A 21,073-nucleotide genomic window follows, 5' to 3' on the forward strand; every position below is an offset into this window, starting at 1 on the left:
CATGTTCGGATGTACATTGTGGACGCTGTCTTTGCTCCACAGTAACTCTTTGCTGTCGTCCAGCGTTGTGTTTTTGTTTACTTGGCAGACAGTTCAGTTTTTGTTCTGCATAGCCTTCCCTAAGCTTCCATGCCTTTTCTTAGGGGCACTCACCTTTTGTTTATTTTTGGTTTAAGCATTAGACACCTTTTTACCTGCACACTGCCTCCCGCTGTTTCCGACATCTACAAAGCAATTAGCTACCTGCTGCCACCTACTGATATGGACGAGTAATACACGGTTACTCTGCCGAGCTCTAGACAGCACCGACACTCAACACTCAATAATTTTGAAACTGATACCGATAATTTCCGATATTCCATTTCAAAGCATTTATCGGCTGGACATCCCTAGTTTTCATTCCCTGTGTTTCCACCTGTCAGGATGAAGTTTTCGATGCAGACTTACCGCTGCCAGTCTTGGTCACGGCCCAAGGCGAGTTTTCGTTGTTGAATTCCCGGTAAGGGACCCGCAGACTGGTGTCCAGACTGCTGAAGCCTTCTTTTAACGAGTGCTGCTTGTAGTATTCCACCAAGTCCTGCAAAAAAAAAAAAAAAAACAAGAAAAAAACAACAACAAAGAAGGCAAAATTAAAACAAATGTTTGTGTGTGGAAAAAGTATGCAAAACTAATTACTGCTTTTTATTTCAGTGCGCAATCAATAAAAACACTTTTAGGGTGCAAAAGTAGTGAAAGTTATATTTTAGCATGTTTTGTCGTTTTTACTGTATAACTGCAATGCAAATTTGGAATTCTAGTTAATTTGTAGTTTCAGTCAACAGGAAATAGTCAAATTTTTGTTTTGGTGTAACTGCTTACTCAATTCGTTTTACAGCATATGCACAATTATACACTGCAGAAGCTGAAATCTAAGTAAGATGAAATATCTCAAATAAGGGTGATATTTGCTTATTTTCTGTCTGATAAGATCATTCTTCTCACTAAGCAGATTTTATGTCAGAGTGTTTTACTTGTTTTAAGGGTTTTGGTCCTAAATGATCTCAGTAAGATATTACAGCTTGTTGCTGAGATTTGATGACCTATATTGAGTAAAACATGCTTGAAACTAGAATATCAACTGTTGCAAAGCTGTGTCATCAACATAATGACACTAGCATTTACTTAATTTAAGAATATTTTTCAACATATTGAGCAAAAAGGTCTTTTTTTTTCTATCAAGAAAAGTGCACTTGTTATTAGTGAGAATATACTTATTTTAGGGTATTTTTGGGTTCATTGAGGTTAGCTAATTTGACTTGTTTTGGAAAGTCTTGACAAGAAGAATTTTCTTGTTCTATTGGCAGATAATTTTGCTTAATTCAAATAAAATACCCCTAATTTTTATTTTATTTTTCTTGTTTTTGAACACTGACTTTTTGCAGTGTAGCTATTTGTTAAATCCTTTTTTTTCTTTTTTGTATTTGCACTATTTTCAATTAAAATCATTGTATTTATCCAGCACACGGTAATGAAACTATTAACAAAAACAACAAATGTAGAAAAATATGAAATAATACATTATTAAAAACAAGCAATATAATGTAAAAATATAATAATTAATGTAAACATATAATAATTAATGTAAAAATATAATATTTACAAAAAATACAATTTACTAAAATACAATAGTATAATAATCTCAGTGTTTAGCTAATGATTGACAACCAATCATTTAAATTTAATTATAACCCTTTACCGTATTTTTCGGAGTATAAGTTGCTCTGTCAGGCTTGCCCCTGACAGTTTGGTTGTGTTTTAGTTTTTCCTCTGTGTGTAGTATTTCCTGTCAGCGCTCTTGTTTTGGTTCTGTTTCCTGTTTGTCTCCCTGAGTGCTGTGTCCCCTCAGCTGTGGCTGATTGGCACCTGGCCACACCTGGTGTCAATCAGCCAGCTGCTATTTATACCTGCCCTACCCTCCAGTCACTGCTGGATTATTGTCATTGTCATTGTCGCTAGTACTTGTTGTCACTACTACCTGTCATAATACTTGTCGTTGTAGCTCTGTCTACTTTTGTTCACTATGCTCATGTCATAGTTCCTTCGTGTCACAGTAAGTGTTTTTGTTTCTTGTCCACAGTTAGCATTTTTGCTATTTTAGTTCATAGCCAAGTTTGTTCTCCGCCTTGTGCGCGCCTTTTGTTGTTACCCTTTTGTTTGTTTTTTTTGCCATAGTGTTTAATTAAATCATGTTTTCTCGCTCAATGCCTGCCGTCATCTCTGCATCTTGGGGTTCGTCACCAACAAACTCTGACATGCTCCGGAGTATAAGTCGCACCGGCTGAAAATGCATAATAACGAAGGAAAAAAACATATATAAATCGCACTGGAGTATAAGTCGCATTTTTTGGGGAAATGTATTTGATAAAAGCCAACACCAAGAATATACATTTGAAAGGCAATTTAAAATAAATAAAGAATAGTGCACAACAGGCTGAATAAGTGTACGTTTTATGAGGCATAAATAACCAACTGGTATGTTAACGTAACATATTATGGTAAGAGTCATTCAAATAACTATAACATATAGAACATGCTATACGTTTACCAAACAATCTGTCACTCCTAATCGCTAAATCCCATGAAATCTTATACGTCTAGTCTCTTACGTGAATGAGATAAATAATATTATTTGATATTTTACGGTAATGTGTTAATAATTACACACATAAGTCGCTCCTGAGTATAAGTCGCACCCTCGGCCAAACTATGAAAAAAACTGCAACTTATAGTCCGAAAAATACGGTAAATGAGAACATTTGCACTAGTGCATGATTCAATTTACAGAGCATTTTTTCCACCCCCTAGCATTACCTGTCACGACTTGGACTATGGCGTGGTTTGTTCTCCCGAGGTGCAAAAGATTTGGACCATATGTGGCGTGAAGGGGAATACATGATTTATTTAAAAACTATAACTACAAAAAAAAAGTACAAACGAAAAGCGCGCACAGTGGCGGAGAAACGACTTGGCTATGAAAACAAATACTTGCACAAAGGCAGAAACTATGAACAACAAAAAACACTAATTGTGGCTTAATAAACAAAAACTTACTTGGCATGGAACCGGCATGAAAAAAAGAGCAGCAAGGATCATAAGGGTGTGGACAGTGTGCAGAAGCATAAATGCGGGGATGTCACCAGAAAGACAAACTGAAAAACAATGAACTTAAATACTACAGACATGATTAACGAAAACAGGTGCGTGACTCAAAACGTGAAACAGGTGCGTGACGTGACAGGGGAAAACTAATGGGTTGCTATGGTGACAAACAAGAGTGCACAATGAGTCCAAACGTGGAACAGGTGAAACTAATGGGTAATCATGGAAACAAGACAAGGGAGTGAAAAGCCAGAAACTAAAAAGTCCAATAACTAAACAAAACATGACTAAGACAAAACATGATTACACAGACATGACATTACCAGCACGGTCTTGAAGAGTCGACTCTCTTCGAGGTAGAAGCAGCCATCCTTGGTCAGAATCTTAATGTGCTTGACTCTGTCGTTGAACCTGAGCGAGATGAATAAGACATGGGCTGCTAATCAAGTAGACACGCTTCAACCTCCCGTGTTGAAAGTCACGAAGGTCTAACCACTGGCTCCACCTTGTCTCAAAACACGGCGGATTCCCTGCCGGTGGGTCACTCACATCAGTGTTTTTCAACCTTTTTTGAGCCAAGGCACATTTTTTGCGTGGAAAAAATCCGGAGGCACACCACCAGCAGTAATCATAAAAAAAACGAAACTCAGTTGACAGTAAAAAGTTGCTTTAAACCATAACAAGCATGCATCACTATAGCTCATAGAAGGTGTACTGTCACCGCCGTTGCTCCACAGTAAGTCTTTGCTGTCGTCCAGCATTCTGTTTTTGTTTACTTTGTAGCCAGTTTCGTTCTGCATAGCCTTCCCTAAGCTTCAATGCCTTTTCTTAGGGGCACTCACCTTTTGTTTATTTTTGGTTTAAGCATTAGACACCTTTTTACCTGCACACTGCCTCCCGCTGTTTCCGACATCTACAAAGCAATTAGCTACCGGCTGCCACCTACTGATATGGAAGAGTATTACACGGTTACTCTGCCGAGCTCTAGACAGCACCGACACTCAACAACAACACATCATTTGCAGACTATAATTACTGGTTTGCAAAACCCAAATAGGTGAAATTAGATAATCTCCCACGGCACACCAGACTGTATCTCATGGCACACTAGTGTGAAAAACACTGGCTCACATAGGAAAAAACATGGACAGTAAATATTTACCTGTAATTACCGGTAAACGTGTTTCAGTGGTTTGCAGACATGACTTCTACAACTTGCTCACAAAATCAACAAGAATCTTGCTCAGATGTCGATAGAAAATCAATTGAAAGCTAAAAACATTGTTCTTAATTTTTTTCCTAAAAACGCTAACATTCAAATAACATTTAACAGTTTTATCCAAACTTTGTCGACCAAGGATGCAGAGGTTTGTACAAAACCCCAAACCAGTGAAGTTGTCAAATTGTGTAAATGATAAATAAAAACAAAATACCATGATTTGCAAATCCTTTTCAACTTATATTCAATTGAATAGACTGCAAAGACAAGATACTTAACGTTCGAACTGGTAAACATTGTTATTTTTTGCAAATATTAACTAATTTGGAATTTGATGGCTGTTTCAAAAAAGCTGGCAAAAAAGACTGATAAAGTTGAGGAATGCTCATCAAACACTTATTCGGAACATCCCACAGGTGTGCAGGCTAATTGGGAACGGGTGGGTGCCATGATTGGGTATAAAAGTAGATTCCATGAAATGCTCAGTCATTCACAAACAAGGATGGGGCGAGGGTCACCACTTTGTCAACAAATGCGTGAGCAAATTGTCGAACAGTTTAAGAACATTTCTCAACCAGCTATTGCAAGGAATTTAGGGATTTCACCATCTACGGTCCGTAATATCATCAAAAGTTTCAGGGAATCTGGAGAAATCACTGCACGTAAGCAGCTAAGCCCGTGACCTTCGATCCCCTGAGGCGGTACTGCATCAAAAACCGACATCAGTGTGTAAAGGATATCACCACATGGGCTCAGGAACACTTCAGAAAACCACTGTCAGTAACTACAGTTTGGCGCTACATCTGTAAGTGCAAGTTAAAACTGTATAATGCAAAGTGAAAGCCATTTATCAACAACACCCAGAAACGCCGCCGGATTTGCTGGGCCCGAGTTCATCTAAGATGGACTGATACAAAGTGGAAAAGTGTTCTGTGGTCTGACGAGACCACGTTTCAAATTGTTTTTGGAAACTGTGGACGTCGTGTCCTCCGGACCAAAGAGAAGAAGCATCCGGATTGTTATAGGCGCAAAGTTGAAAAGCCAGCATTTGGATGGTATGGGGGTGTATTAGTGCCCAAGACATGGGTAACTTACACATCTGTGAAGGCTCCATTAATGCTGAAAGGTACATACAGGTTTTGGGGCAACATATGTTGCCATCCAAGCAACGTCTTTTTCATGGACGCCCCTGCTTATTTCAGTAAGACAATGCCAAGCCACATTCTGCACGTGTTACAACAGCGTGGCTTCGTAGTAAAAGAGTGCGGGTACTAGACTGGCCTGCCTGTAGTCCAGACCTGTCCCCCATTGAAAATGTGTGGCTCAATATGAAGCCTAAAATACCACAACAGAGACTGTTGAACAACTTAAGCTGTACATCAAGCAAGAATGGGAAATAATTCCACCTGAAAAGCTTCAAAAATGGGTCTCCTCAGTTCCCAAACGTTTACTGAGTGTTGTTAAAAGGAAAGGCCATGTAACACAAGAGAAACTAGGCAGTAGTGACCATGTTGTGAAAATGTATTGCACTGAATAATGAATATAAAACAAGTAAAACATTAATAGAGTATTTTACTTTTGTTGAAATCATGTACTTTTTGAGGTTACAAGGAACACTTATAACAAATATAACGGATACACAAGATCACTGTTTGATTCCATGATGATGCAACTTCCTGTTTTCTTGTTTTTTTGTGCCAATGCCATAAAAAACAGGATTTTGATTACAAAAAAGAGCCAAAAGAGCATTAAACATTAAACACCCCCACATCACTTCATGAAATTGCTCTGAAAATCTGTATTTACTTTTTGATTGTACAGCAACCGGAACGCATTTGCCAAAATAATTCCGGCACCTTCAGACCACAGTGGTAAAAATGCCCCTGTGCTAACTTTTTTGCAATGTGTTGCTGCCATTCAATTCTAAATTAATGATTATTTGCTAAACAACATTAAATATCTTGTCTTTGTAGTCTATTCAATTGAATATAAGTTGAAAATGATTTGCAAATCATTGTATTCTGTTTTTATTTACCATTTACACAACGTGCCAACTTCACTGGTTTTGGATTTTGTATATATATATATATATGTTTGTATGTACAATATATTTGTCTCACAGCATGTGCGGGAGCCAAAGTAAGGCCCCAGCCACCCACATAGCTCAACCCAGAACAGCAGGCGCGGTGCCCAGGAAACAAAGGGCCACCGGCCCCACGCAGGCAGGCCGGCCAGCAACAGAGCAGGCCAAAAAAAAAAAGAGTCTTGAAATATTTTCAGTTGCATGTTATGAGCCGATGTCATATTGTAGTTTCACCTTGTGAACGTAATTGCTGGAATAAACAAACCTTTGCACGATTTAGATAAGTTATCAGTTGTCAGTGAAAAACAAGAAGTTATCGGTTTCAGCTTGAAAAACAAAATGTGCATCTATAATCAACATCATTGGTAGAATAATTGATGGAAGGTATGACAGAAAACTTTGTGCTACATTGAGTTCTGTCAAGTAAGAAGACAAAAGCTGTCTTTGAAACCTACCAAGAAGAATGTTCGTAAAACTCCACCGTGTAAGCGGGAGAGCCACATGAAGTGTTTTCTGTTTTTCTCTCATGTATGGTAATCAACAGAAGGATGTTGTTCTGGCCCAAGGACTTCAAAGCGGAGAGATGACAGGATCTGCCCAATTTCCAGACGAACGCTTTTTGAACTATTTTATGGACCCCTTTTTGAACTATTTTACGATTTCTTTTTGAACTGACCTTTTCTGTGAATTGTTTACCTTTTCTGTGAACTTTTTGTCCTTTGGAAACAGCCGTGGGTACAAAATAAAAGAAGGAGGCATACTGTTATGATCCGCTGCCCGGCTCATATTTCTGTTTGGGTTTTCGGGTCACGTGTGTTTTCTGTTAGTCTTGGACTCATTTTGTTCCTGTCTGTGCACCTTTGAGTTGGTTACCATAGTTACATATTAATTCCACCTGCCGCTTGTGTTTCTGACGCGCACCCGTTGTAATCACTGACATTATTTAAGCCTGCCTGGTTTGTTTATTTGCGTCACGCGACTGCTACGTAAGTTTTTGCTCGTCTCCTAGCCCCTGCTAAGTGTCATAGTCTTTGCTAAGTTGTAGCCTTAGCTTCCGGTACGCTTGGCACCTTTTCCAGTCGGTTTGTTTTCTGTTTTGTACCTGTTTTGTGTTGTTTTATTATTAAATCAAGTGTTACCTGCAAGTCCTGTCCGGATTCGTCCTTTGCATCTTGGGAGAACAAAACCCCGCATCATCATGCGCCCCGATCGTAAAACATACAATCTATTTGGCAGAGCGTGCTAAGCTACTGTACAAGGGTACAGTGTAAAGACGACTCTCCTAAATTTTGAGTCCAAATTGAATTCTGTCTCTGTTTGATTCTTTGCTTCTTGTCTTGTTTAATAAATGTCATCACTGTTTGAACCTGACAATCATAGCTTTCTGTTATAATCCAGATAACAGGTCAAATTAGGGTGAAATACAATAATATATTTAATTAAAAATCCAACCATCCATTTTCCACCACTTGAGTTGATTCAATCATCAAAATATGCCAAAGGCAAATAAAAAAACGAGCTCCAGGACAAAACTCTGACAAAAGAAAAATAATATCCAACTCATATCTCCTACTGCATTCGTCTATATATCAGACCCTTGGAACATGAACGGCTTTGGAAAATAACCAAAGATTCTGAGATTTAAGACATCAGCGACGTTTTAATTTCTTTTTTTGGTGTGTGTGTGTATATGCAGTTTATATCAGTCATTAAAAAAGCCATAAAAGAAATAGAAAAAATAGAAAAATTAAGAAATAAAAACGTTAGAGTGAAATCCCGTTATTTTTTCCAAAGATCCTGTGAAAACCAAACCCAAGCAATTGTATCTATAAGAAATAATGTCAATCCGAATAATCTCTTCCAGATGTCGAAAAATATGAACACGAAAACCAGTTTTATGTGCCGGGTCAAAAGTATACATACAGCAATGTTAATATTTGCTTACATGTCCCTTGGCAAGTTTACCTGCAATAAAGCACTTTTGGTAGCCATCCACAAGCTTATGCTTGAATTTTTGACCACTACTCTTGACAAAATTGGTGCATTTCAGCTAAATTTGTTGGTTTTCCGACATGGACTTGTTTCTTCAGCATTGTCCACACATTTAAATCCATTCTAAAACCTTAATTCTAGCCTGATTTAGCCATTCCTTTACCACTTTTGACGTGTGTTTGGGGTCATTGTCCTGTAGGAACACCCAACTGCGCCCAAGACCCAACCTCCGGGCTGATGATTTTAGCTTGTCCTAATATTCCACCACCATGCTTGACAGTAGGTCTGGTGTTCCTGGGATTAAAGGCCTCACCTTTTCTCCTCCAGACATATTGCTGGGTATTGTGGCCAAACAGCTCCATTTGTGTTTCATCTGACCACAGAACTTTCCTCCAGAAGGTCTTATATTTGTCAGATGAAACAAAAATGGAGCTGTTTGGCCACAATACCCAGCAATATGTTTGGAGGAGAAAAGGTGAGGCCTTTAATCCCAGGAACACCTTTCATACCGTCAATCATAGTGGTGGTAGTATTATGCTCTGGGCCTGTTTTGCTGCCAATGGAACTGGTGCTTTACAGAGAGTAAATGGGACAATGAAAAAGGAGGATTACCTCCAAATTCTTCAGGACAACCTAAAATCATCAGCCTGGAGGTTGGGTCTTGGGCGCAGTTGGGTGTTCCAACAGGACAATGACCTCTAAACACACATCAAAAGTGGTAAAGGAATGGCTAAATCAGGCTAGAATGAAGGTTTTAGAATGGCCTTCCCAAAGTCCTGACTTAAACGTGTGGACAATGCTGAAGAAACAAGTCCATGTCAGAAAACCAACACATTTAGCTGAACTGCACCAATTTTGTCAAGAGGAGTGGTCATAAAGTCAACCAGTATAGGTTTAAAGACGAAGTGACGGAGTGTAGCAGATTTGTGATTTTATTTGCCTGCGATAAATATTTATCGATGAACTTCACGCGAAAAGGAACAAAGCCCTTGCGTTGTTCTGCCGCGGCACCTTGACGACAAGTGAGGACGTTCCCAGGCGTTGGAATGTGATGGCGGCTAACCTTGGAACGGAACAAAGCAAAGTGTTCCATTCTGTGCATTGTAAGGTCTCCGGCTTGTTGAATGGGTTGTAAATCTCCCCGGTGCAGATTTGCCAATTCACTGATACATTATGAATACATGCTGCAGGATCTATTATTGATGCCGACTGAGTTATGTGCTGCATAACACATAAAGACAGATGAGACACGTTTGGGTCCGCCCTCCTTGTCCCTCTCGGGCGTATCACTCACGACACAAACCTGACCACTCCACGGCTCCACTCGATTAGAGGGAGCTCTCCTTGTGAAGACTAGTTATTGCAAAAGGGCCATTCCTGATGACCATCATGAGGGATCTTATTTAAATTCTTTGAATTGGTCTTAGTTGGAGTGAGTCCTAAATAATGAAACCTGCAGATGTATGTATATGTGCATGTATGGGCACCATTTAACAAAAACCGTATATTGGCTATTTGTTTACACGAGGGTGTGTTTTAGAGCCATCAATCAATCAATCAATGTTTACTTATATAGCCCTAAATCACAAGTGTCTCAAAGGGCTGCACAAGCCACAACAACATCCTCGGCTCAGATCCCACATTAGGGCAAGGAAAAACTCAACCCAATGGGACAGTGAGAAACCTTGGAGGGGACCCCACCTGGGCGACCAGTGCAATGGACGTCGAGTGGATCTAGCATAATATTGTGAGAGTCCAGTCCATAGTGGATCAAACATAATAGTGTGAGAGTCCAGTCCATAGTGGATCTAACATAATAGTGAGAGTCCAGTCCATAGTGGATCTAACATAATAGTGTGAGAGTCCAGTCCATAGTGGATCAAACATAATAGTGTGAGAGTCCAGTCCATAGTGGATCTAACATAATAGTGAGAGTCCAGTCCATAGTGGATCTAACATAATAGTGCTCGAGTCCAGTCCATAGTGGATCTAGCATAATATTGTGAGAGTCCAGTCCATAGTGGATCTAATATAATAGTGTGAGAGTCCAGTCCATAGTGGATCTAACATAATAGTGTGAGAGTCCAGTCCATAGCATATCTAGCATAATAGTGTGTGAGTCCAGTCCATAGGGGATCTAGCATAATATTGTGAGAGTCCAGTCCATAGTGGATCTAGCATAATAGTGTGAGAGTCCAGTCTATAGTGGATATAGCATAATAGTGTGAGAGTCCAGTCCATAGTGGATCTAACATAATAGTGAGAGTCCAGTCCATAGTGAATCTAACATAATAGTGAGAGTCCAGTCCATAGTGGATCTAGCATAATAGTGTGAGAGTCCAGTCCATAGTGGATCTAACATAATAATGAGAGTCCAGTCCATAGTGGATCTAACATAATAGTGAGAGTCCAGTCCATAGTGGATTTAACATAATAGTGAGAGTCTAGTCCATAGCGGATCAACATAATAGTGTGAGAGTCCAGTCCGTAGTGGATCTAACATAATAGTGAGAGTCTAGTCCATAGTGGATCAACATAATAGTGTGAGAGTCCAGTCCATAGTGGATCTAACATAATAGTGTGAGAGTCCAGTCCATAGTGGATCCAACATAATAGTGTGAGAGTCCAGTCCATAGTGGATCTAACATAATAGTGAGAGAGTCCAGTCCATAGTGGATCTAACATAATAGTGAGAGAGTCCAGTCCATAGTGGATCTAACATAATAGTGTGAGAGTCCAGTCCATAGTGGATCTAACATGGTAGTGTGAGAGTCCAGTCCATAGTGGATCTAACATAATATTGTGAGAGTCCAGTCTATAGTGGATCTAACATAATAGTGTGAGAGTCCAGTCCATAGTGGATCTAACATAATAGTGAGAGTCCAGTCCATAGTGGATCCAACATAATAGTGAGAGTCAAGTCCATAGTGGATCTAACATAATAGTGAGAGTCAAGTCCATAGTGGATCCAACATAATAGTGAGAGTCAAGTCCATAGTGGATCTAACATAATAGTGAGAGTCCAGTCCATAGTGGATCTAACATAATAGTGAGAGTCCAGTCCATAGTGGATTTAACATAATAGTGTGAGAGTCCAGTACATAGTGGATATAACATAATAGTGTGAGAGTCCAGTCCATAGTGGATCCAACATAATAGTGAGAGTCAAGTCCATAGTGGATCTAACATAATAGTGAGAGTCAAGTCCATAGTGGATCTAACATAATAGTGTGAGAGTCCAGTCCATTGTCGATCTGACATAATAGTGAGAGTCCAGTCCATAGTGGATCTAACATAATAGTGTGAGAGTCCAGTCCATAGTGGATCTAACATAATAGTGAGAGTCCAGTCCATAGTGGATGTAACATAATAGTGAGAGTCCGGTCCATAGTGGATCTAACATAATAGTGAGAGTCAAGTCCATAGTGGATCTAACATAATAGTGAGAGTCCAGTCCATAGTGGATCTAACATAATAGTGTGAGAGTCCAGTCCATAGTGGATCTAACATAATAGTGAGAGTCCAGTCCATAGTGGATTGGAATTGGGGGGTTAAATCACCAAAAATTATTCCCGGGCGCGGCCACCGCTGCAGCCCACTGCTCCCCTCACCACCCAGGGGGTGATCAAGGGTGATGGGTCAAATGCAGAGAGTAATTTCGCCACACCTAGTGTGTGTGTGACAATCATTGGTACTTTAACTTTAACTTAACTTTAACATAATAGTGAGAGTCCAGTCCATAGTGGGGCCAGCAGGAGACCATCCCGAGCGGAGACAGGTCAGCAGCGCAGAAACGTCCCCAACCGATGCACAGACGAGCGGTCCACCCCGGGTCCCGACTTTGGACAGCCAGCACTTCCGAACAACTATTGATGGGTAAATGACGCCTGCATGGCTGTATTTACACTGCACCGTGATACTGTGTTGGTGTTTTATAATGGCCCCATCTGCTGGATTAAAAAAGGCACGACATTGATTTTTTGAACGTTGATGTTCCAGGTAATCGTATTTTCAGTGAAGGTATAGGATAGGCAAATATAAGCTTTGGCTTCAGCTTATTCCTTTTTCGGTCATTCTTTTTCTTTTCTTTTTGTGTGTAAATGTGTATGATTGTTAAATATGTATAATCTGTACTGTTAAACTGATCACACAAAATGGTTGATGGTTGATTATATGACCGAAATAAACTAATTTCATCCATTTCACCTGCAAATAAAAAATAGTATACATAAAACATATATTTCATAAATAAGTAAATATAAATTATATATATGAATGAGGTAGATTCCCACGACTTGATCAATTGAAAAGTAGCTCGCCTGCAGAAAAAGTGTGAGCACCCCTGCATTACCCCATTGATATGTTTGTTTGATGCACACTATTGTGCCTTCAAGTGTGCATTCTTTTACTAAAACAGGGACTTTGTTCGAGGCTAGAACCAATTGTTCACGTTTACATTGTTTCTTATGGCAAACTCTCCTTCACTCCACTGCAAAAACTGAAATCTTCTCACTAAGCAGATTTTATGTTAGAGTGTTTTACTTGTTTTAAGTGTTTTGGTCCTAAATGATCTCAGTAAGATATTACAGCTTGTTGCTGAGATTTGATGACCTATATTGAGTAAAACATGCTTGAAACTAGAATATCAGCTGTGTCATCAACACTCACAAGTATAAAACTACTTTTTTAAAGTAATCATTTCTTACTTAAAGCATGAAAAAAAAAATCATGATGCCGAGCGCATATCATTATGTCAAGATTTAATTTAAGAATATTTTCAACATATTGAGCAAAAAGGTCTCCTTTTTTTTCTACCAAGAAAAGAGAGAATATACTTATTTTAAGGTATTTTTGGGTTCATTGAGGTTAGATAATTTTACTTGTTTTGGAAAGTCTTGAAAAGCCAAATTTTCTTGTTTTATTGGCAGATAATTTTGCTTAGTTCAAATAAAATTCCCCTAATTTTTGTATTTTTTTTTCCTTGTTTTTGAACACTGACTTTTTGCAGTGTGTTATATAGAGTATACTGCAAAAAGTCAGTGTTCAAAAACAAGAAAAAATGAGGGGTATTTTATTTGAACTAAGCAAAACTATCTGCCAATAGAACAAGAAAATTTGGCTTGTCAAGACTTTCCAAAACAAGTAAAATTAGCTAACCTCAATGAACCCAAAAATAGCTTAAAATAAGTACACTTTTCTTGGTAGAAAAAAAAGACCTTTTTGCTCAATATATTGAAAAATATTCTTAAATGAAGTAAATGCTAGTGCCATTATCTTGACATAATGATATTACATTTCTTGAAACCAGCAAACTTATACTAAAAACTAATTTATTGTTCTTAATGCAAAGGCAACAAGGCAACCGCTTGTTACTCTCGGGGTCTCCTAGCCGCTCAGGCAAATCATATTGTCTAAAAATGCATTTTTCCATGGATAACATGACATCATCGCGCCAAGTGCGTGCTCTTTCAGTCAATTAGTGTGCATATATACAGCCCGGCCCCCGGCCAAAATTTTTTTAAATGTAATTTTGAGGAATTTATCTGAATGTGCATGAACTATTTCTGTTCAAAATTGTTAGAAATGTTTAAATATTAACTGTCAGTTTACTGTACTGTGCCAACTGTACTACTATATGAGTACCTATTTTCTATTGTTTCATTGAAAATAAAACAGCAAAGTCCATTTGGCTGACATTTGTTTTAATTATGAGACACAATTGTGTCAAAGTCATGATTTTTTTTTCATGCTTGAAATAAGAAATGATTACTTTAAAAAAGTAGTTTTATACTTGTGAGTGTTGATGACACAGCTTTGCAACAGTTGACTTATATTTGTTTTTTTCCTTCTTTATTATGCATTTTCGGCCGGTGCGACTTATACTCCGGAGCGATTTATACTCTGAAAAATACGGTAAAGGGTTATAATTAAATTTAAATGATTGGTTGTCAATCATTAGCTAAACACTGAGATTATTATACTATTGTATTTTAGTAAATTATATTTTTTGTAAATATTATATTTTTACATTAATTATTATATTTTTACATTAATTATTATATTTTCACATTAATTATTATATTTTTACATTATATTACTTGTTTTTACCATGTATTATTTCATATTTTTCTACATTTGATGTTTTGGTTAATAGTTTCATTACCGTATGCTGGATAAATAACAAATATAATTATTTTAATTGAAAATAGTGAAAATACAAAAAAAAAAAAAAAATGACTTAACAAATAGCTACACTGCAAAAAGTCAGTGTTCAAAAAGAAGAAGAAGAAAAAAATTAGGGGTATTTTATTTGAACTAAGCAAAATTATCTGCCAATAGAACAAGAACATTCAGCTTGTCAAGACTTTCCAAAACAAGTAAAATTAGCTAACCTCAATGAACCCACAAATACCTTAAAATAAGTATATTCTCACTAATAACAAGTGCACTTTTCTCGGTATAAAAAAAGAGACCTTTTTGCTCTATATGTTGAAAAATGTTCTTAAATTAAGTAAATGCTAGTGCCATTATGTTGATGACACAGCTTTGCAACAGTTGATATTCTAGTTTCAAGCATGTTTTACTCAATATAGCTCATCAAATCTCAGCAACAAGCTGTAATATCTTACTGAGATCATTTAGGACCAAAACCCTTAAAACAAGTAAAACACTCTTAACATAAAATCTGCTTAGTGAGAAGAATTATCTTATCAGACAGAAAATAAGCAAATATCACCCTTATTTGAGATATTTCATCTTACTTACGGTAGATTTCAGTTTTTGCAGTGTAACATAACATAATGTCGTTATTTGTGACTCACACTTATAATTACCAAAAACGAAGGATCATGAAGTGCTTTCTTTCAACAAAAAAAAAAGTCACGCTTTAAATAAATAAAACAAACAAAGAATAATACCAAGTGCTCAGGGTGCAGAATTGTGTGAAATAAAATAAATGTTTTGTCAGAGAGGAGCGCGTGCATCATCAGTATGCAAAGCCCAAAGAAAAAGACACAAACAGTCGGTGGGAAATTAAAACCTTTTGTGTGTAATCCACTGATTTTTCTATGAGCACCTCAAGCAGCAGGCAGTTCATCTCTATTGTGTTTTGCATAATAGCATCTAGGGCTGAGCACCACGTAAAGAGTGAAGCAGTGCAGCATAATGTGCTAACCTTGACTAATGAATTGTTTGCCTGCTGAATCAATTATCTACACTAGCTTTCTACCATAATGTACTACATAGAAACCCCCTCAATCCTTCACACTGTGCAGAACAATATGGGAAATGCTTTGCGATTTAGCTGTTATGGTTGACTCGAGCTGAAATCACTAATAAGAAGAAGAATAAAGAATATTTGAAGTGTTCTCAATGTGATTAACATTCTTACTGACATCGTTGCTTCTTCGTCTATTCAAAGTCCTACAGAACTACCAAATCATGATCTTCCAGTCAAACAGAAAGTCCAATTAAGACCAGATTTAACCAGGAAGTTCAGTCAAGATTGAACACATCCAGAAAATCCAATTGAGAATGGATTCAGAAGATTGAATCAAACCCTGTTCCAATCTAGAATGTCCAATCAAACGGTAATGGCTCCACAAAGATCAAGGAAGAACAGATTAATGCCAGATCCCTATTAAACATATCAATGGGAGACTGTTTAAATCTGGATACAACCTGCAAGTAAAATCTAGAAAATCCAATCTATTTTGGCAGTCAAAACCAAATCCTAGAAGAAACTGGACCCAGCCTGTAAGTCAAATCAAGAACGAGCATTAGTCATATGTGGATCCATTCTAGAAATCCAATCCAATCCTGGTACTTCCTGGAAGATCAGTCCAACTCTGATCACTGATCCATTAAGCCAGTTCAGATAAAAGCAGATCCTTCCAATTTAGTTGAACTTTATCCAATCTGCAGGTCAAATATGGATCCATCCAAGAAATCCAATCCTACAATGACCTATCTACAACAGATCTTTCCACCACGGATCTATCCAGGAAGTTTAATAAAGAAACTAGACTAGATCTGACCAATCTAAATCTATGAGCATGAACTGCTCGGCGAAAGGCAAGACAAACTGACCAGTCGAACTGCGATCGAGTGAATGGTCTTACAAAGGTCTTAACTCATTCTCCTTCTATGCCACATTAATATGGAATGCACTCCCAACAGGTGTTTAAAAAATGCATCTCTATCCTCCTTCAAAACCGGACTAAAACAACACCTCCAGGCAACTAAAACTCTAGCCTAACACCCTCCCCCACCACATCCCACCTCCCCGGATTGTAAATAATCAAATGTATATGCTTGTTCTTATGCTTTCTGAGCTCACTATGTTCACTGCTCACTGTACATATCCTACCAAGTCAGACCTACACTGTTTCAATGTTCATTTCTCAGATGATATAATTGTTGATGACTGAAGTGCTGAATCAACCAAACCTAACCCCCCCTCCACATCCTACCCTCCGGATTGTGAATATTGTAAATAATTCAATGCATATACTCTGATGATTAACTTGTGTGATGACTGTATTATGCTGAAAGTATATATTTGTACCATGAATTGATTAACATGGACCCCGACTTAAACAAATTGAAAACTTATTGGGGTGTTACCATTTAGTGGTCAATTGTATGAAATATGTACTGTACTGTGCAATCTACTAATAAAAGTCTCAATCAATCAATCAATCAGAATGCCCGAGAACACAATGACTTGGATGAATTAGAACATCCGTAGACTTTAATCAAGAAAGTATCCTAAAAGGAAGTTTGGGAATAAATAAGCCTGAAAAACAGTATAAATTTCAGAACTGGTTAAACGACTTCAGTAGCCTAAACTATGCAATGACTTACTTTATACTAATGGCGTACTCTGTGCACTCTTTACTCCTGTGCCGAACCAGATAGGTGCTGTTTCCTTGGTCCTGAAGCTCTACCTCGGCCTGGTACCTCTCCATCGGCCCTGCAAACCTGAACCACCCGTAAATACAAACCCCGTTTTCATATGAGTTGGGAAATTGTGTTAGATGTAAATATAAACGGAATACAATGATTTGCAAACCATTTTCAACCCATATTCAATTGAATATGCTACAAAGACAACATATTTGATGTTCAAACTCAAAAACTTTTTTTTTTTTCCAAATAATAATTAACTTAGAATTTCATGGCTGCAACACGTGCCAATGTAGTTGGGAAAGGGCATGTTCACCACTGTGTTACATTGCCTTTCCTTTTAACAACACTCAATAAACGATTGGGAACTGAGGAAACTAATTGTTGAAGCTTTAAAAGTGGAATTCTTTCCCATTCTTGTTTTATGTAGAGCTTCAGTCGTTCAACAGTCCGGGGTCTCCGCTGTCGTATTTTACGCTTCATAATGCGCCACACATTTTCGATGGGAGACAGGTCTGGACTGCAGGCAGGCCAGGAAAGTACCCGCACTCTTTTTATACGAAGCCTCGCTGTTGTAACACGTGCTGAATGTGGCTTGGCGTTGTCTTGCTGAAATAAGCAGGGGCGTCCATGGTAACGTTGCTTAGATGGCAACATATGTTGTTCCAAAACCTGTATGTACCTTTCAGCATTAATGGTGCCTTCACAGATGTGTAAGTTACCCATGTCTTGGGCACTAATGCACCCCCATACCATCACAGATGCTGGCTTTTCAACTTTGCGTCGATAACAGTCTGGATGGTTCGCTTCCCCTTTGGTCCGGATGACACGATGTCGAAAATTTCCAAAAACAATTTGAAATGTGGACTCGTCAGACCACAGAACACTTTTCCACTTTGCATTACATTCAGTCCATCTTAGATGATCTCGGGCCCAGAGAAGCCGGTGGCGTTTCTGGATGTTGTTGATAAATGACTTTTGCTTTGCATAGTAGAGCTTTAACTTGCACTTACAGATGTAGCGACCAACTGTATTTAGTGACAGTGGTTTTCTGAAGTGTTTCTGAGCCCATGTGGTGATATCCTTTAGAGATTGATGTCGGTTTTTGATACAGTGCCGTCTGAGGGATCGAAGGTCACGGTTATTCAATGTTGGTTTCCGGCCATGCCGCTTACGTGGAGTGATTTCTCCAGATTCTCTGAACCTTTTGATGATATTATGGACCGTAGATGTTGAAATCCCTAAATTTCTTGCAATTGCACTTTGAGAAACGTTGTTCTTAAACTGTTTGACTATTTGCTCACGCAGTTGTGGACAAAGGGGTGTACCTCGCCCCATCCTTTCTTGTGAAAGACTGAGCATTTTTTGGGAAGCTGTTTTTATACCCAATCATGGCACCCACCTGTTCCCAATTAGCCTGCACACCTGTGGGATGTTCCAAGTAAGTGTTTGATGAGCATTCCTCAACTTTATCAGTATTTATTGCCACCTTTCCCAACTTCTTTGTCACGTGTTGCTGGCATCAAATTCTAAAGTTAATGATAATTTGCAAAAAAAAAAAAATGTTTATCAGTTTGAACATCAAATATGTTGTCTTTGTAGCATATTCAACTGAATATGGGTTGAAAATGATTTGCAAATCATTGTATTCCGTTTATATTTACATCTAACACAATTTCCCAACTCATATGGAAACGGGGTTTGTACAAACGCACTTAAAGGGGAACATTATCACAATTTCAGAATGGTTAAAACCATTAAAAATCAGTTCCCAACGGCTTATTTTATTTTTCAAAGTTTTTTTCAAAATTTTACCCATCACACAATATCCCTAAAAAAAGCTTCAAAGTGCCTGATTTTAACCACCCGTCCATTTTCCTGTGACGTCACATAGTGAAGCCAACACAAACAAACATGGCGCATAGAACAGCAAGCTATAGCGACATTAGCCTGGATTCAGACTCGGATTTCAGCGGCTTAAGCGATTCAACAGATTACGCATGTATTGAAACGGATGGTTGTAGTGTGGAGGCAGGTAGCCAAAACGAAATTGAAGAAGAAACTGAAGCTATTGAGCCATATCGATTTGAACCGTATGCAAGCGAAACCGACGAAAACGACACGACAGCCAGCGACACGGGAGAAAGCGAGGACGAATTCGGCGATCGCCTTCTAACCAACGATTGGTATGTGTTTGTTTGGCATTAAAGGAAACTAACAACTATGAACTAGGTTTACAGCATATGAAATACATTTGGCAACAACATGCACTTTGAGAGTGCAGACAGCCCAATTTTCATCAATTAATATATTCTGTAGACATACCCTCATCCGCGCTCTTTTCCTGAAAGCTGATCTGTCCAGTTTTGGAGTTGATGTCAGCAGGCCAGGGAAGCTAGGGTCGATAGGGGATTTAGCTCGCTCGTCTGCGGGAACAAACTGCCACCATTGCTTGCCGTGCTACCGAGGGCCTTTGTCCCTGAATTGCTCACACACTCTGGCAGATTCAATGGGGGTCTGGCGGCCGATTTCTTTGACTTTATCGTTGGAAATGCATCTGCTTTGAGTGTCGCAGGATATCCACACATTCTTGCCATCTCTGTCGTAGCATAGCTTTCGTCGGTAAAGTGTGCGGAACAAACGTCCAATTTCTTGCCACTTTCGCATCTTTGGGCCACTGGTGCAACTTGAATCCGTCCCTGTTCGTGTTGTTACACCCTCCGACAACACACCGACGAGGCACGATGTCTCCAAGGTACGGAAAACAGTCGAAAAAACGGAAAATAACAGAGCTGATTTGACTCGGTGTTTGAGAAAATGGCGGATTGCTTCCCGATGCTCCGAGAGCGAATATTAGAAAGGCGTTTAATTCGCCACAATTCACCCATTTAGAGTTCGGAAATCGGTTAAAAAAATATATGGTCTTTTTTCTGCAACATCAAGGTATATATTGACGCTTACATAGGTCTGGTGATAATGTTCCCCTTTAACTTTTCACTGCTGAGAGAAAACAAACAAGAACAAAACAAGTTGTTATCGCCTTTGTTTTTCATCACTTACCAGAGCTGTCCCGAGTAATCCACGGGCTTTGGGAGCTGGCACAGAAAAAATAAACCTAGTTATTTTTGCTATTCATTGCACTGGAAAGGTAGAGGTCATTACTGGTAATGCGATATTCAAGCCACATTCTGGGAGCTAAAACCAAACCTCGACAGAGGCAGAAAAATGTAATGGAAAGGCAGATCTCTTGGTTCAGACATCAATAGTAGCCATTAGCCGCTAAATGCATTGCGTTCACACTTAATGTGGCGTATTGATCAGCAGAAATATGCACACTTACACAGGGGGAAGGCCTCACAGCGTCGCTTGGAAAGAAGCCAATCTTGCCGCTTGCCAGGATTTTGCCCTGCGAAGGCGACTGGATGTTAATCGCATTAAATTTGTCTCGGAGCGACCGCGCCTCCCTCGCCTCTCCTTCCCCTCCCACACAGGCGCAGATAAATCCTCGGCAATTAGCACACAACAAGCGGCGCATCTAATTTGCAGCCCCAACTTAATTATGCGACTCTGCCGGCAGTTACATTTGGACTGCATCACAACAAGGGCCTCGTTTAGCCCTCAATAATGGATCTTGTTCACGCCAATGAATACCCAAATAGCGCCGCTCCAAGACCAAACAATTGTAGTTTTGCGGGCATGTAAAGATATGCAAATTTACGAACATGCTTTTTTTT

The 21,073-nt window shown here is 38.8% G+C and overlaps 1 protein-coding gene across 3 annotated transcripts in view; it reads right to left on the bottom strand.

The window, feature by feature from the left end:
• Positions 1-21,073, bottom strand: part of LOC133618464 (guanine nucleotide exchange factor VAV3-like) — a 150,524-nt gene that overhangs the window by 24,848 nt on the left and 104,603 nt on the right. For all 3 annotated transcript variants that reach the window (XM_061978845.1, XM_061978843.1, XM_061978842.1), the window contains exons 22-26: positions 20,680-20,745; positions 20,400-20,434; positions 17,298-17,414; positions 3,462-3,549; positions 448-577 (exon numbers count right to left, since the gene is read on the bottom strand). In XM_061978845.1, coding sequence (XP_061834829.1) covers positions 448-577; positions 3,462-3,549; positions 17,298-17,414; positions 20,400-20,434; positions 20,680-20,745 — 436 coding nt within the window. The remainder of the gene's footprint in view (positions 1-447; positions 578-3,461; positions 3,550-17,297; positions 17,415-20,399; positions 20,435-20,679; positions 20,746-21,073) is intronic.

The sequence above is a fragment of the Nerophis lumbriciformis genome, linkage group LG19 (assembly GCF_033978685.3).
Source record: "Nerophis lumbriciformis linkage group LG19, RoL_Nlum_v2.1, whole genome shotgun sequence".
In the NCBI taxonomy this organism is placed as follows: Eukaryota; Metazoa; Chordata; class Actinopteri; order Syngnathiformes; family Syngnathidae; genus Nerophis; species Nerophis lumbriciformis.